This window comes from Tupaia chinensis, unplaced genomic scaffold (assembly GCF_000334495.1).
Source record: "Tupaia chinensis unplaced genomic scaffold, TupChi_1.0 Scaffold000646_1, whole genome shotgun sequence".
NCBI classification, from domain to species: Eukaryota; Metazoa; Chordata; class Mammalia; order Scandentia; family Tupaiidae; genus Tupaia; species Tupaia belangeri.
The window spans coordinates 2511344-2524496 of record NW_006160167.1 but is presented as its reverse complement, the minus strand read 5'-3'; the positions used below and the strand labels follow the sequence as shown (position 1 = coordinate 2524496).

General features: G+C 36.8%; 1 protein-coding gene across 1 annotated transcript in view; it reads right to left on the bottom strand.

The window, feature by feature from the left end:
* The window catches only part of STK3 (serine/threonine kinase 3), a 316622-nt gene that overhangs the window by 105484 nt on the left and 197985 nt on the right, over positions 1-13153 (bottom strand). The window contains exon 9 of the mRNA XM_006159715.2: positions 12166-12358. Within this exon, the coding sequence (XP_006159777.1) occupies positions 12166-12358 (193 nt within the window). The remainder of the gene's footprint in view (positions 1-12165; positions 12359-13153) is intronic.

The window sequence follows — 13153 nt, the reverse complement described above, 5'->3', positions numbered from 1 at the left end:
CTGTTACATGATATAAGAAAATAATCTCACTTTGTTTAAATGACTGTAATTTGGGTTATCTCGTCCACAGAACTAGATTCAGTTCCTAACTGATTTCTATTCCCAAATGGAGGCTGAAGGAAGACCCAAAGGAGTAGCGACTTCCAATTTGAACTTTGAAATCTAATATATAAAGTAGTTTAATTCTCACAAAATTTCAGATGAGTTATGGTTTTAAGGGTCTTTCACAGGGTAACCTAAAAACCTATGGTAAATGACTTTTGGGTAACCCACTCAAAACTTTGGAAAACAATCCATTTCCAAGATAGAAATTAACATTCTTCTGAGAGTTAACAAGTCTATAAGGCAATTTAAATAGGCAATGACTGTACTCCATTAGGTTTCTTTTAGTTTTGTTTTATTCATAATAGAACATGTGTGTGCAAGGGACTTGGGGGCATCCTTTTAGGATCCTATCACATTTGTGATAGTAATGGTTACGTCACCCAGGCTCTCTGTCCACGTGCCCAGTGGGTTTTCAAGCCAATGTGGGGATTTAAATCATGGTTGTAATGTGGCCTCCGGCACTACAGTCCAGTTTGCTACCAACTGTACCAACATGCTCGGTAATATTTCTCTTTTTGGATGACTTTAGAATGAGGTATTATTAACTAAGATATGCTTACACTTACCTTTTTATTCAAATGTATGTGCTTGGGCTTCAAAATATTTTCCATTGCTTAATTTAAGACCTAGTATTAACACTTGTGAGTATATATTTATTATATGCAAAGAAAGGTTAAAAATAATTTTTAAAAACAAAAAATGTCTAATAAGGAAAAAAGGTTAAGTTTGTTTTTAAAGTTAAGGGAGGGAGCAGCTAGTAATGTTTAACTATACAATATGAAACACATGCCACAGTGTACAGTCAAGTCTCCAGGGAGGTACATATTCACAGAAATGGGATGAGGAGAATGATGTTTCTGACTTACAATTTATTTAAAAGAAAAAAGGAATACTGGGCCCTTCTATGAGAGAATGAAATAGGAAATCTCAAGATAGTAACCACTGTCATATGTGATTGCAGTTGCTATGGCAAATACTTTTTAAAAACACAAAGAATAATCACATAAAATTGACATAAATTTCTCCAGTTGCAATGAAATTCTGACCCTAGCTTATGAAAAAAAATCTTAATAATGAATTTCATGCTCAAAATTACCTACTTCCTCAAATGCTGTCCTCAATTCTTTCAACTACTTGCTTGTAGAACTAAAAACCTATTAGCAATTAAAAAAAAAAATCACCCACTACTCACTCCCTCTATGCATGTAAGATTTTAAAGAATTGGGTTGTGTTTCATCTCCTTTAAGGATTCCCTAAAACATTATGAATGGACTAAATTTTGTAGAATATATTATAATATCTTAGAAAGTAGGTCGGTCCACCCAAATTATTCAAGAAGACCTTTCTTAATTTGCACATGAATTCTAAACAAGTGGAAAGTCCTTATGACAAATTACACAAAGAGATTTTTAAAAATATTTTAACAAAAGTAATTCATTTAAAATTTAACTACTTAAGCATGATTTTGACAAAGATACTCAAATGTAGAGAATAAAAGAACAATTAATCATAGCATAAACATAATATCTGTCAACATCATAGGGATTTATGGATACTACCAAATTTGTTCTTCTAAAAATATTTTAAGTTGTGGGTGTTCCACCTGATTAATGATCTCAGAAATGTGTCCTTTAATTTGTTGCCAAGAGCATACTGAATACATATAAAAACCAGGACGTTAATACAGAAACTACTGATACCATTTTTTTCTTGACTTTATTAGACTGTATTTTAAAACAAAGGAGGATACACATAACATAGAGAAGGTCTAGAGATTATTCATAAAAGAGAGAAAAACATTATAAAATAATACCTGCACAAAGATTAAAGGGACTAAAATTGTTCAGCTAGGAAAAGAAAAGTTCGGGGAACAATTTAATAAGTATCCAAGAACACTTGAAGGGTTCTTGCACAGAAAATAGTGAACAGGTGTTTTCCATCTCCATTGAGGGCAGAATAGAAGGAAACAAACTACAGTCCAAGGATTTTAGTTAAACAAAAGGAACAATTTCTTGTGCAACTAATCCACAATGAAACAGCCACTGTGTGCTTCTATGGGAATTCTTTCTTCAGAGACCTTTACAGGAAATTTTCATTTGCACAAGGATGACTAATATTTATATGCTCATCTGTGCTTTGTTAAAGGGGTATCATATAACCAAGATACATACACCACCAGGCCCAAGCTACTCAATAGGTCATACTTTGTAGCCTAAAGGTACACACCAGATTTTAATACCTATAGGGAATGCTAAACTACCATAGCCACACCTTAGCAGGACACCTAGTACTTCTGTAGTGGAAAATGGAGGATTTCTAATTATGCGAAACACTATGGATATTTGCACCCATATGCAAGAGGGACCTGTGGCTTGCTGTTTCACCTTTATTGCCATATCCTAGGTAAGATTAAATATCATTTAAAGAGACATGGAAAGCCTGAATAAAACAATTACAAGCCATGAAACTGAATCAGTGGTAAATAAAATCCCAACAAAGTAAAGCCCAGATCCCGATAGTTTTGATTCTGAATTCTACAAAACTTTTAAAGACAAGTTAACCCCTATCCTATTGAAACTATTTTTAAAGCTCCAAAATGAAGGAACTCTCCCAAATTCATTTCATGAAGGCTCCACCACCATCATCTGCAAAATGGACAAGTATACGACAAAAAAAGAAAACTACCGACCAATATCTCTGAGGAACATAGATACAAAAATTCTCAACAAAATACTAGCAAATTGTATCCAAACATATTAAAAAGATTATATACCATGACCAGGTAGGCTTTATTCCAGGGATGCAAGGATGGTTTAACATACACAAAACCATAAATGTAATATACCATATTAACAGAACGAACGATATAAAACCATATGATCATATCAATCGATGCAGAAAAAGCATTTGATAAAATACAACATCCCTTCATGATTAAGACTCTCAGCAAAGTCAGCATAGAAGGACATTTCTCAACACAATAAAAGCTATATGTGAAAAAACCATAGATGACACCATACTGAGTGGGGAAAAGCTAAAAGATTTCCACTAAAAACTAGAATGAGAGACTAGCAGATGGAGTAATGGTTATATCACTGGATTCCAACATGGTTGACCACGGTTCAAGTCCTGGACCTGGAAGCTTGAAACTCATGCTGGGCACATGTGCATGTGTGCCCAAGATCCTGAGAGGAGAATAGAGGAGAAAGGATTGCACCATGGCCCTGCTCCCAGAGGGTGACTGCTCACTTTCTGTCTCTCTGTCTTTCTGACAAGCATATGCGCCCTATGTCAAAAATTTCTTAAAACAAAAACAAAAACAAACAAAACAAAACAAAAAAACTGAAACAAGGCAAGGTTGCCCACTTTGCCCACTCTTTTTCAATACAGTACTAGAATTCCTAGCCAATGCAATCAGACAAGAGACTAAAATAAAAGGCAATCAAATACAGAGAAGTGAAATTACCTCTATTTGTAGATGACATGATGATATACATAGAAACCCCAAAAGTTACCACAAAAAAATCTCCTAGAAGTGATAAATGAATACAGTAAACTGGCAGGATATAAAATCAATAGAAAAACCTATAGCATTTCTATACATGAACAACAAGCAGACTGAGAGAGAGAACTGAAGAAAGTAATCCCTTTTACCATAGCCATAAGAATTATGATACCTAGGAATAAATCTAACCAGAGAAGTAAAAGACCTCTACAAGGAAAACTATGAAAAACTAAAAAGAAAAAAAAAAAAAAAAAAAGGAAAAGAAAATGACAAAAAAAAGTGGAAAGACATTCCATGTTCCTAGATTGGAAGAATTAATATAATTAAAAAAAAAGAATTAATATAATTAAAATGTCAATCCTACCAAAATTAACCTATAAATTTAACACAATTGCCATTAAGTTACCAGAGATATTCTTTACAGATTTAGGGGGAAAAAAATCACAGAATTTGTCGTAATCATAAAAGACAATATACTGCCAAAGCCATACTGTGCTAGAAGAGTGGAGTAGAAGACATCTCATTCCCTGACGCCCAAAGGTATTACAAACTGTGATAATCAAATATCAAGGTACTGGCACAAAAACAGGTTTGTGGATCAATGGAACAGAAAAGAGACCCCCAGACATAAATCCCAAAATATAGAGCCAATTGATTTTTGACAAAGAGCACCAATCAATCCCATGGGGAAAAGAAAATCTCTTTAGCAAATGGTGCTGGAAAAACTGGATATCCATCTGCAGAAAGATAAAACTGGACTCTTATCTCTCACCATTAACAAAAATCAACTCAAAGTGGATCAAAGACCTAAGGCCTCAAATTAAAAAACTAATGGTGGATAACGCACAGTAAACTCTGGGAGACACGGAAGCAGGCAAATGTTTCTTAAACAAGACCCCTAAATCACAGGTAATAATCCCAAAAATAGACAAGTGGGATTACATTGGGCTAAAAAGCTTCTGCTTGGAAAAAGAAGCAATGATTACAGTGAATTGGCAACCCTCGGAAAAAGAGAATGTATTTTTAATCTATGCCTCAGGTAAGGGACTGATAACCAGAATATATAGGGAACTCAAGCAGCTTACCCCTCCCCCCCCCAAAATGATCAACCAATTAAAATATGAGCAACTGAGCTGAACAGACAACTCTATAAGGAAGACAAACAGCCACAAAGCATATGAAAAAGTGTTCAACAACCTTATCATAAGTGAAGTGCAAATCAAAACCACAATGAGATACACCTAACCCCAGTCAGAATGGCTCAGATTTAAAAAAATAAAAAATGGTAAGTGCTGGAGAGGCTGTGGTGAAAAGGGAACTCTCCTATATCGCTGATGGGAATGTAAATTAGTACAGCCACTGTGGAGAGCAATATGGAGACTCCTGAAAGGCTTACAAATAGAACTTCCACATGATCCAGCAATTCCACTCTTGGGAATCTACCCAAAGGACAGGAATACACTAAGTCAGAAAAGTACTTGTACATTTATGTTTACTGTGGCATAATTCACAATTGCTAAGACATGGAATCAACCCAAATGTCCACAAACAGATGAATGGATCAAAAAAGTGTGGAACATATACACTATGGAATACTACTCAGCTATAAAAAAACAAGACCCTGGCATTTGATAGAAAGTGGATGAACATGGATGACTCACTACTAAGCAAAGCAAGTTAGACTATGAAAGAGAAAAATTGTATGTCCCCGCTTTATACCAAATGTCCACATTCTATGGCAGAAACTGAAAGATTGGAAGATATAAAAGCATGGAGAATAATTGCAGATATTAAAGACAGTGTGGGAGGAGGGTGGGAAATAGGCATGGGTGAGAGGAAGGGAATCAAGGGGGAAAAGAAAGAAGCAAAACATTTAAGGGACATAAAAATAAAAAATTGTCTTTTGATCTCCCCAGACGTCAACATCCAGTACCCTCTCTGCTGAAGGTGTTCAGTGTGACTCCATCTTTCTTAACTATTCCCGATAAGTTCTGAACACAATACTCCAGATGAGTTCTGGCCCCTGACAGTAGAGCAAAACTGTTTATATCATTGTTCTAAAACTTGGTTATTCAAACGTCCTAGTTGCACTTCAAAAGCATCTGTGGAGTGCTTTTTTTTTTTTTTTTTTTTTTTGCCAGAGGGCACACACACTCACCATAGTAGAGAGACAGAGAAAGAGAGAGATAAAAAAAAGCACTCCCCAACAGATTTTGGACAGGCACACACATGCACCTTTTTTTCAAGCTGCCAGGTTCATGGCAGCGCAGGCAGCCATGTGGGATCCAGCTGCCTTAACTAGCAGGCAATGGAACTGGCCCAAGTTTTGCAAATGTTTTAGAGATAGCCACGTTCTGCTCCTTAAAAAAACAACCATCTTTCAAGGGCTGCTGCTATGATACTTGTGAAATTGGTTATTTAGACCCAAGAACAGAGTTTAGCTTATAAGTAAGTCCATTGCTCCAACCTGTGGTGTTCTTTCAAGATCCTGAATCCATCTTAGAATATATTTTATTTTGCTCCACTTCAGGTCATTTGTAATTCTGTTGGACTTTCTTCTATAGTTTTATCCAAGTTTCTACAAAAAATGTTGCCAGCCAGGGCTGAGGCCTAAGGCTTATAGCACACAATAAGAAATCTTCTGGTTGATCACAATCTATTACTCAACACTGTGGCTGAATTAAATTATCAACCACTATTACCTGCCTCTGGTGATGCTTTGTATTGCAGAAGCCGCAAAGTTAATCACTGTATTTCCCGGAACTCCTTACAACTACAATTGGGGAAAGGGAAAAGTAAGCAGTTGCCATGTGCCTGCTATTTCAGTGATTTCCTTCTGGCAAGCACACCCACGGAGACCCAGAGGTTTTTCAGAGCAGCATTCTAGCATCAAGGCACCTGTTCACAGGTGCTGAGGGGTGATTGCAAATGTACTGGTAGCTTTCTAAGCCCTGAGTAGCAACGTGGGTTGACCTCCATCTGCATTACTAAACTCACAGTGCCAATGGCAGCCTCAGATACACCAATCCTGATTGTGGCAAAGTTGTAGCTCCATACAGGCTCACTTTTGTGGTGTCATGGGAGTCACCTGTGGAGGTCTAACCTCCATCGCTCTCGCTTCCAGCCTTTCTACTGATTTTATTAACATCCCCATCCCTGATTTTTTTTTTTTCAGAGAGGTTTTTGCTGTAGGGTCCATGCGCTCGCCAAAAGGACAGCGAGAGACAGAGAGAAAGCGAGAAATCACCCCCCAGGAGGGATGGCCACGCCACAATCCCTTCTCTTCCATTCTCCTCTCAGGATCTTGGGCATGCACACACACTTGCCCAGCATGAGTTTAAGTCACTAGGTCCAGGACTCGAACTGTGGTTGGCTACATGGGAGTCCAGCGACATAGCCATTATGCCAACTGCTGATCTCGCTTTTCTAGGTTCTTAAATGGTAATGTTTAATATTTTTGGCAGAAAAAAATTTAATTAAGGTCTAAAATAGCCACTTTGTAGAATGAGAAAGAACTGACTGAAGAAAACACAGGTCTTCAGGAAAGTTCTGAGGGTCCCCAATGGGACTGAAGGTCTTGAACTGGTGGCTCTCATCTGTACAGATGTGAGATTTTTCTCCAGCAGCACTCAGCAGCCAGGGTGAACATGCAGAGGAGATGGACCATTAGACTGATCCATAGTCACAGTTTTCCAGAAAGTGGAAGAAAAGAAAGACATTAGAGAAAGGAGTTAGAGTAAGAGAGTGGCTGAAGCAATGAATCACAGCCTCTAAACAGAAAAGAGAGGTGGAGGGTTATTGAGCTAGCAAAAAGAAAGCAGACGGGTCAAGGACTGGAGAACTCATATGACAGCATTTCCCAAAATGTGCTTCTCAGTCTAACCATATTAAGATGTTCATTGTTGATATGTTTCTCATTAAAACTTTTCATGGTCAAATTAAGAAAAGCCTGGATAAAAACACTGTTAAACAGAATTTTTTCCTGTACTACTTGCAGAGCACTCAATACGCTTTTTGATTATTAGCTTATAGTTCTCTACTCATTTTTCTTCAAGATGATTCCCCAATATTTCCGATTATTTTATATTACATATGAACTTACTTACTGGGTGGTCAGAAAAGTCATGATGCATTTTGCGATTAAAAATATAGAAAAATACATCAAATACATCTGCCAGAAAATGTCACTGAATAGTTATCTTAAGGAAGCCATTTTCAGAAGGTCTGCTCTATGAAATGAAAGGTGGGGATAGTAGAATGCTTGAGAAGAAAGCAGTATGCTACCAGGTAATAGCTTACTAAGGCAGGCTTACCTGAGAGTTCTCTTAGCTCTCAGAGTTATGAATCTTTAATCCTACTAAAAAATGAATACTTAAAAGTTTTTGACTCTGACTATACTGTAATTAGTATGTATTCATGAAGACAATAACCCAAGAATTATGTAGCACTGGGGCTGGCAGGTGGCGTGGTGGTTAAGGATACTGGACTTCCACATGGCTGACTGAGGTTTGAGTTCTGGACCTGGCAGTTTGCTTTCTCACTTGCCATTTCTCTGGCTCGCTCTGTCCCTATCTGGTCAAATTAAAATAAAATAAATAAAGTTAAATAAAATAATTCTTTTTTTTTTTTTTAAAAAAAAGCATTATGTAGCATAAGAGATTTACACAGCATTTTTACCAAGACAAACTTCACAATCTATTAGAAGAAACCACATGCATGCACACACACACACACACTAACAGCCTGGTTGGAAAATATGGCTCTTCTTCAGATATCAACAAGTTTCCCTTCAGAGCAACCAGTCAACCAGCTTGGTAAGACCAGAACTACCTAGAAATGGAACAGAGTAGATCTGAGCTAAACATGGTAAAAGGCCCTGATCTCTTTGCTGAAGCAACTGCTCTCCCAGTCACCCTCAATGCTACTATCCCATCAACTTGAAGACAGTGTTTCTTGACCTGATCTCAATTGATTCCTTCAGAATGAAAAGTCCTAAAAGTTGATTTTTTAAAATGAAAAACAACCTGTTTATTCCCAGTGTCAACCAATCAGAATTCCAACTGGTATAGACTAGTATGGCTACTGTATAACAAAGGGAAGTAGAGACCTATGTATAAGTATCAGCTGGTGCCAAACTGTGAAAGACTCTGGCTACCAAACTGAAGCCTGAACATTCTATGAGTAATATGCGGTCCTCAAGATACATGAACCAAAGAGTGAGAAAATAAAAGTAATGTTGAAAACTGGTTGGAAAGTTCTTCTTGGGGCATGCCCACAGAATCTATGCTGACTCTTTTAAACAGATCAAATTTTAAAATATTTTGTGTTGCTTTTCTCTACCTCCCTTCAAATAGTCTTTGAATAATTTTGCTTCTTGGAGTCTTATCACTACATTTTTCAGAAGTAAGGATGGGTCTCTAATTTCTAGTTTCATAGATAAAGGTATGAAAGAAAAAGTATAAATGTAATTTAAATGGACAAGAATGTTAAATTGGGCAGCTCACTTGAAACTCCAAAGGAAAAGGAGATGGAAATCAGAATCTTCAACATACTATGTAATGTTCTAGAGAATTCAGAAAACCAAAAATATGTTGCTATAATTTTTTTTAGGGAACAAAAATCCTAAAGACACATTAGCAAATGCAGCTTTGACGGATGTGACATAAGCTAAGATCTCATACCAATGAGTCTAGGAAGTCTGTAAAAAGATTTAGACCACAAGAAAAACAAAACTAAAGTAATTACGGTTTCAAGAAAAGTAGGTAGTCCCTTAATAACTTTCATATTCTTTACCATTGCTACATCACAGCAGATAATCCCTGGGGGTTATAGTAACATCACTTGATTAGATTTTTGTGAACACTGAATCCCACATAATAGAAGATGTTTAATTTGCAGAAACTTAAAATACTGGTTCATGGGGTATAAAATGTGCTGAGGCATATTTTAAAACTATAGATACACAAGCCATTATCTGTTCAACCTAAAAATGGGTTTTCAAAAAACAACCTCTGTGACAAAAAGGCATACCTTCATAATTCATTACAATGAAACTCTAACATATGTTGACATTTGTGGTTACCAGAGCTAAAAAGTCACTACACAAATATGTGGAAATGTGTGGTACCATTTTACAGTATGAAGTCTGATAAGTCACCATCACTATCTCTACTTCCTTATCTCTACAGTATAACATGGGTTCCCCAAAGACTTCCCCTTTTTTTAGGCACTGCATATACACTGTATGCATGTTTACTGGAAATGTCATTTATATAGTTCTACAGAGAGCTCAGTAGATCACCAGACACAGCAGCACTCAATGATCTAACTGACCTGCTAAGAATCATAAGGTCTGAGTAAAAGAATTTTATCAAATTGTGGAAAATTATGCTACATGTAGATCAGAAATGTATGAACTGTTTTACCACAGTGTCTGTTTGATCTCCAGTGCAAGTGGCCTGTACCTCAACTCTAGCGGGCTTTGGAAATCAAAACGCCATTCTGTACAGTTGAATAAGACACATTAGGAATAAAGAAAGCATATTCTAGTCAGAAGTCCAGGTGTGAATTCTAGGAAATTCAAGATTTAGCTGTTTTCCAGGGCAAAGGCTCAGGAGACTCAAAAGTGATGGGAGATAAAGAATTCATATCCTCCCTACCCCTTCAACTAACCATACAGCAACCTGTTAGTATTCTGTGCTTCATGACCCTCCACTTCCAAACTATAGAACCATGCTATGTAATAGGAAATGTGGATAAAGTAGCAAAAACGAACAGAGTGACTTGAAATTTACTACCTAGAAACAGAGTTAATACTTCACAGGGAAAGCAGCAAAAAGAAAGGGTGGGCAAAAATAAAAGAGAAGCGTCAGAGAGGAAAATCTATTATCCATTTTGCAATACCAGCAAAATCACTTAGTATTTACAACTTTCTATGCTCTCTCTACAAGAGCAGAAGTCATGTAATCCTGCTTGTTTGCCATTTAGAAGCAACACTGTATAGTGGAAACGAGATTAGTACTGAAACATGAACACATCGGACCAGGGCAGTAGGGAAAAAGGAAAAGCTATGATGCCATAACTAATTTGTTTTTCCTATCACTGTGAAATTACAATATCCTACTTCGTTAACTATAGTGTTTTCAAAAACCATTTACAGGGACCAGCAGTTAGCATAATGACTATGTCACTGGACTCCCATGTAGCCGACCACAATTTGAGTCCCGGACCCAGTGGCTTAAACTCACGCAGGGCGAGTGTGCATGCGTGCCCAAGATCCCAAGAGGAGAACGGAGGAGAATGGACTGTGGACTGTGGCGTGGCCATCCCCCTTGGGGGGTGATTTCTTGCTTTCTGTCTCTCTATCTCTCTCTGTCTTTCTGGCAAGTGCACGTGCCATATAGCAAAAAACTCTCAAAAAACAAACAAAACAAAAAAAAAACTCAAAAACTATTTACAGAAAAACAAACAAACCAGAAAACAGAAGGCCCACCAGTAGTGCATGGAAACATGCTATTCGGAGGCCTCCCTATATATATGTTAGGGGTGTGTGCCCATGATTCATGCTGGTTGAGGCTGGAGGTTGACTGCAATGAGTAGGCTCAGCTGGGGATGTCTGTCTGTCTCTCTCTCACTCATGTAAGAAATAAATAAATAAACTTAGAAAAGAAGAAATGCTAATCTGTGAAATTATTATTGTCTTTATCATTCTATGAGCAACAGAGGTCAGAGAAAATGTCATAATCATTTTAGCCCCTGCACTTAGCCTCTGCACCCTGGCACTGTTCCTCTCACATGATAAGCAGTAAATATACACAGAATTGACTCCTCCATATGAACATTCCGCTCTCTTAATTTTTCTTTGTACTGTTTATTTTCCCAATGTAGCCCATATTTTTTCCCATAGCTTGTACTCCTGCCTTTGTGGCTTAACTGATAATTTGGACACTATGAAATAATATTATATTGTAATGACTAGAATAGAATTTTAAGTTCACTTTTTTAATTGGAAATGTTAACTACCTTTTTATCTCTGAATTACAATTTAAGTTATGGGTTAGCAGCCTTCAACAAAAAAGTTCTGTAACCCTGTAGTAAGGTAGGGCTGGTGGTTAATGTGGGCTGGATCCTACATGGCTGACCATGTGGTTAGAGTACCAGACCCGACAGCTTAAGAAACAGGCAGGATGCATGTGCATGCATAGCCAATGTCCTGAACGGAGAAGAAATGGAGGAGAGGGACAGCAGCATGATCACTCCCCATGAGGTTGGGAGGTGCTTTTTTCACGTTCCCTTTCTCTGTCTTGGTGAGTACACACCCGCTCTGAGAAAAAGAAAAAATCCCTCCCATATCCCTAAGTTAAAGATATGCTGCTCTCTGCCTTAATACCATTTTTAAAACTACTTGTTCCATACTCCTTTTTACTGTTACATAAAGCCAAAAAACAAAATTTTTCCATAATTAGCTATAAAAAGTAACAAAGAACTATCCTAGTTTCTATGTGAGTACAGTTTCAAAATAGAAAACTAACATTCAATGAGAAAGAGGCACATACTTTTCATAGTTCCATCTTCTTCTTCCTCATCCTCACTGTTTATAACCATGGTCCCCAAGTCAGATTCTAACATTGTGCTGTTGTGTTCAATCATGGTCTGAGCCCCCTCGCTCATGGTGCTGGTGGCTCGCATAGTGCCCACACTTTCCGAGCTAGTCTTCACCATGGTGTGGGAATCCAGTTCATCTTCATCCTGCAAGCAAAACACTGCAATGAAGAAAGACTCTTCTAACACGGCTGGGTTTCTTAACAATGGTGTGAATATATTATACATAAATAATGATAAAAATACTGCTGTTACTAATAATTTCAACATAAGGACAAACATAAAAATGTTATCATAAGAACCAAAATTATCCAAACTAACCTAAAGCTTGAGTTTTTAAAGCTTATTTGATGAAATAGTAGGCTGCTAGTTGCTTTTAAAATAAGGATTAAAAGAGGTAAATTATCAACAAATGTGTAACAGAGGACACAATGACAAAATGATTTAACATACAAGAGAGCACATTTAAGACATAACATATTGGCATCTTCTACAATAGGCATAATAATGTTTATCATCTATGAAACAGTCATTAGCTTTTTCTTTTAAATTGTGTTTTATATATATATATCCACAATTATATATCAATATGTTATATATAATATACATATATAAAATATAATATGTATATATACATTATATACTACATAACATATACGATATACACAATACACAACATATATATATATAACATGAATAGTGTATATATATTATATAAAGAATGCTGCTGGGAACGCTGGTATACAAGAACTTTCTGAGTCTCTGCTTTCAGTTCTTTGGGTATATAACTAGAAGAATGATTCATGAATCATATAACTCTAGGTTTAATTTTCTGAAGAACTCTCAAACTGTTTACCGCAGTAGCTATATCATTCACATTCCCACCAGTATTGCACATGGTTCCAATTTCTCCACATCCTTGAGAACACTTGCTATTTTCCA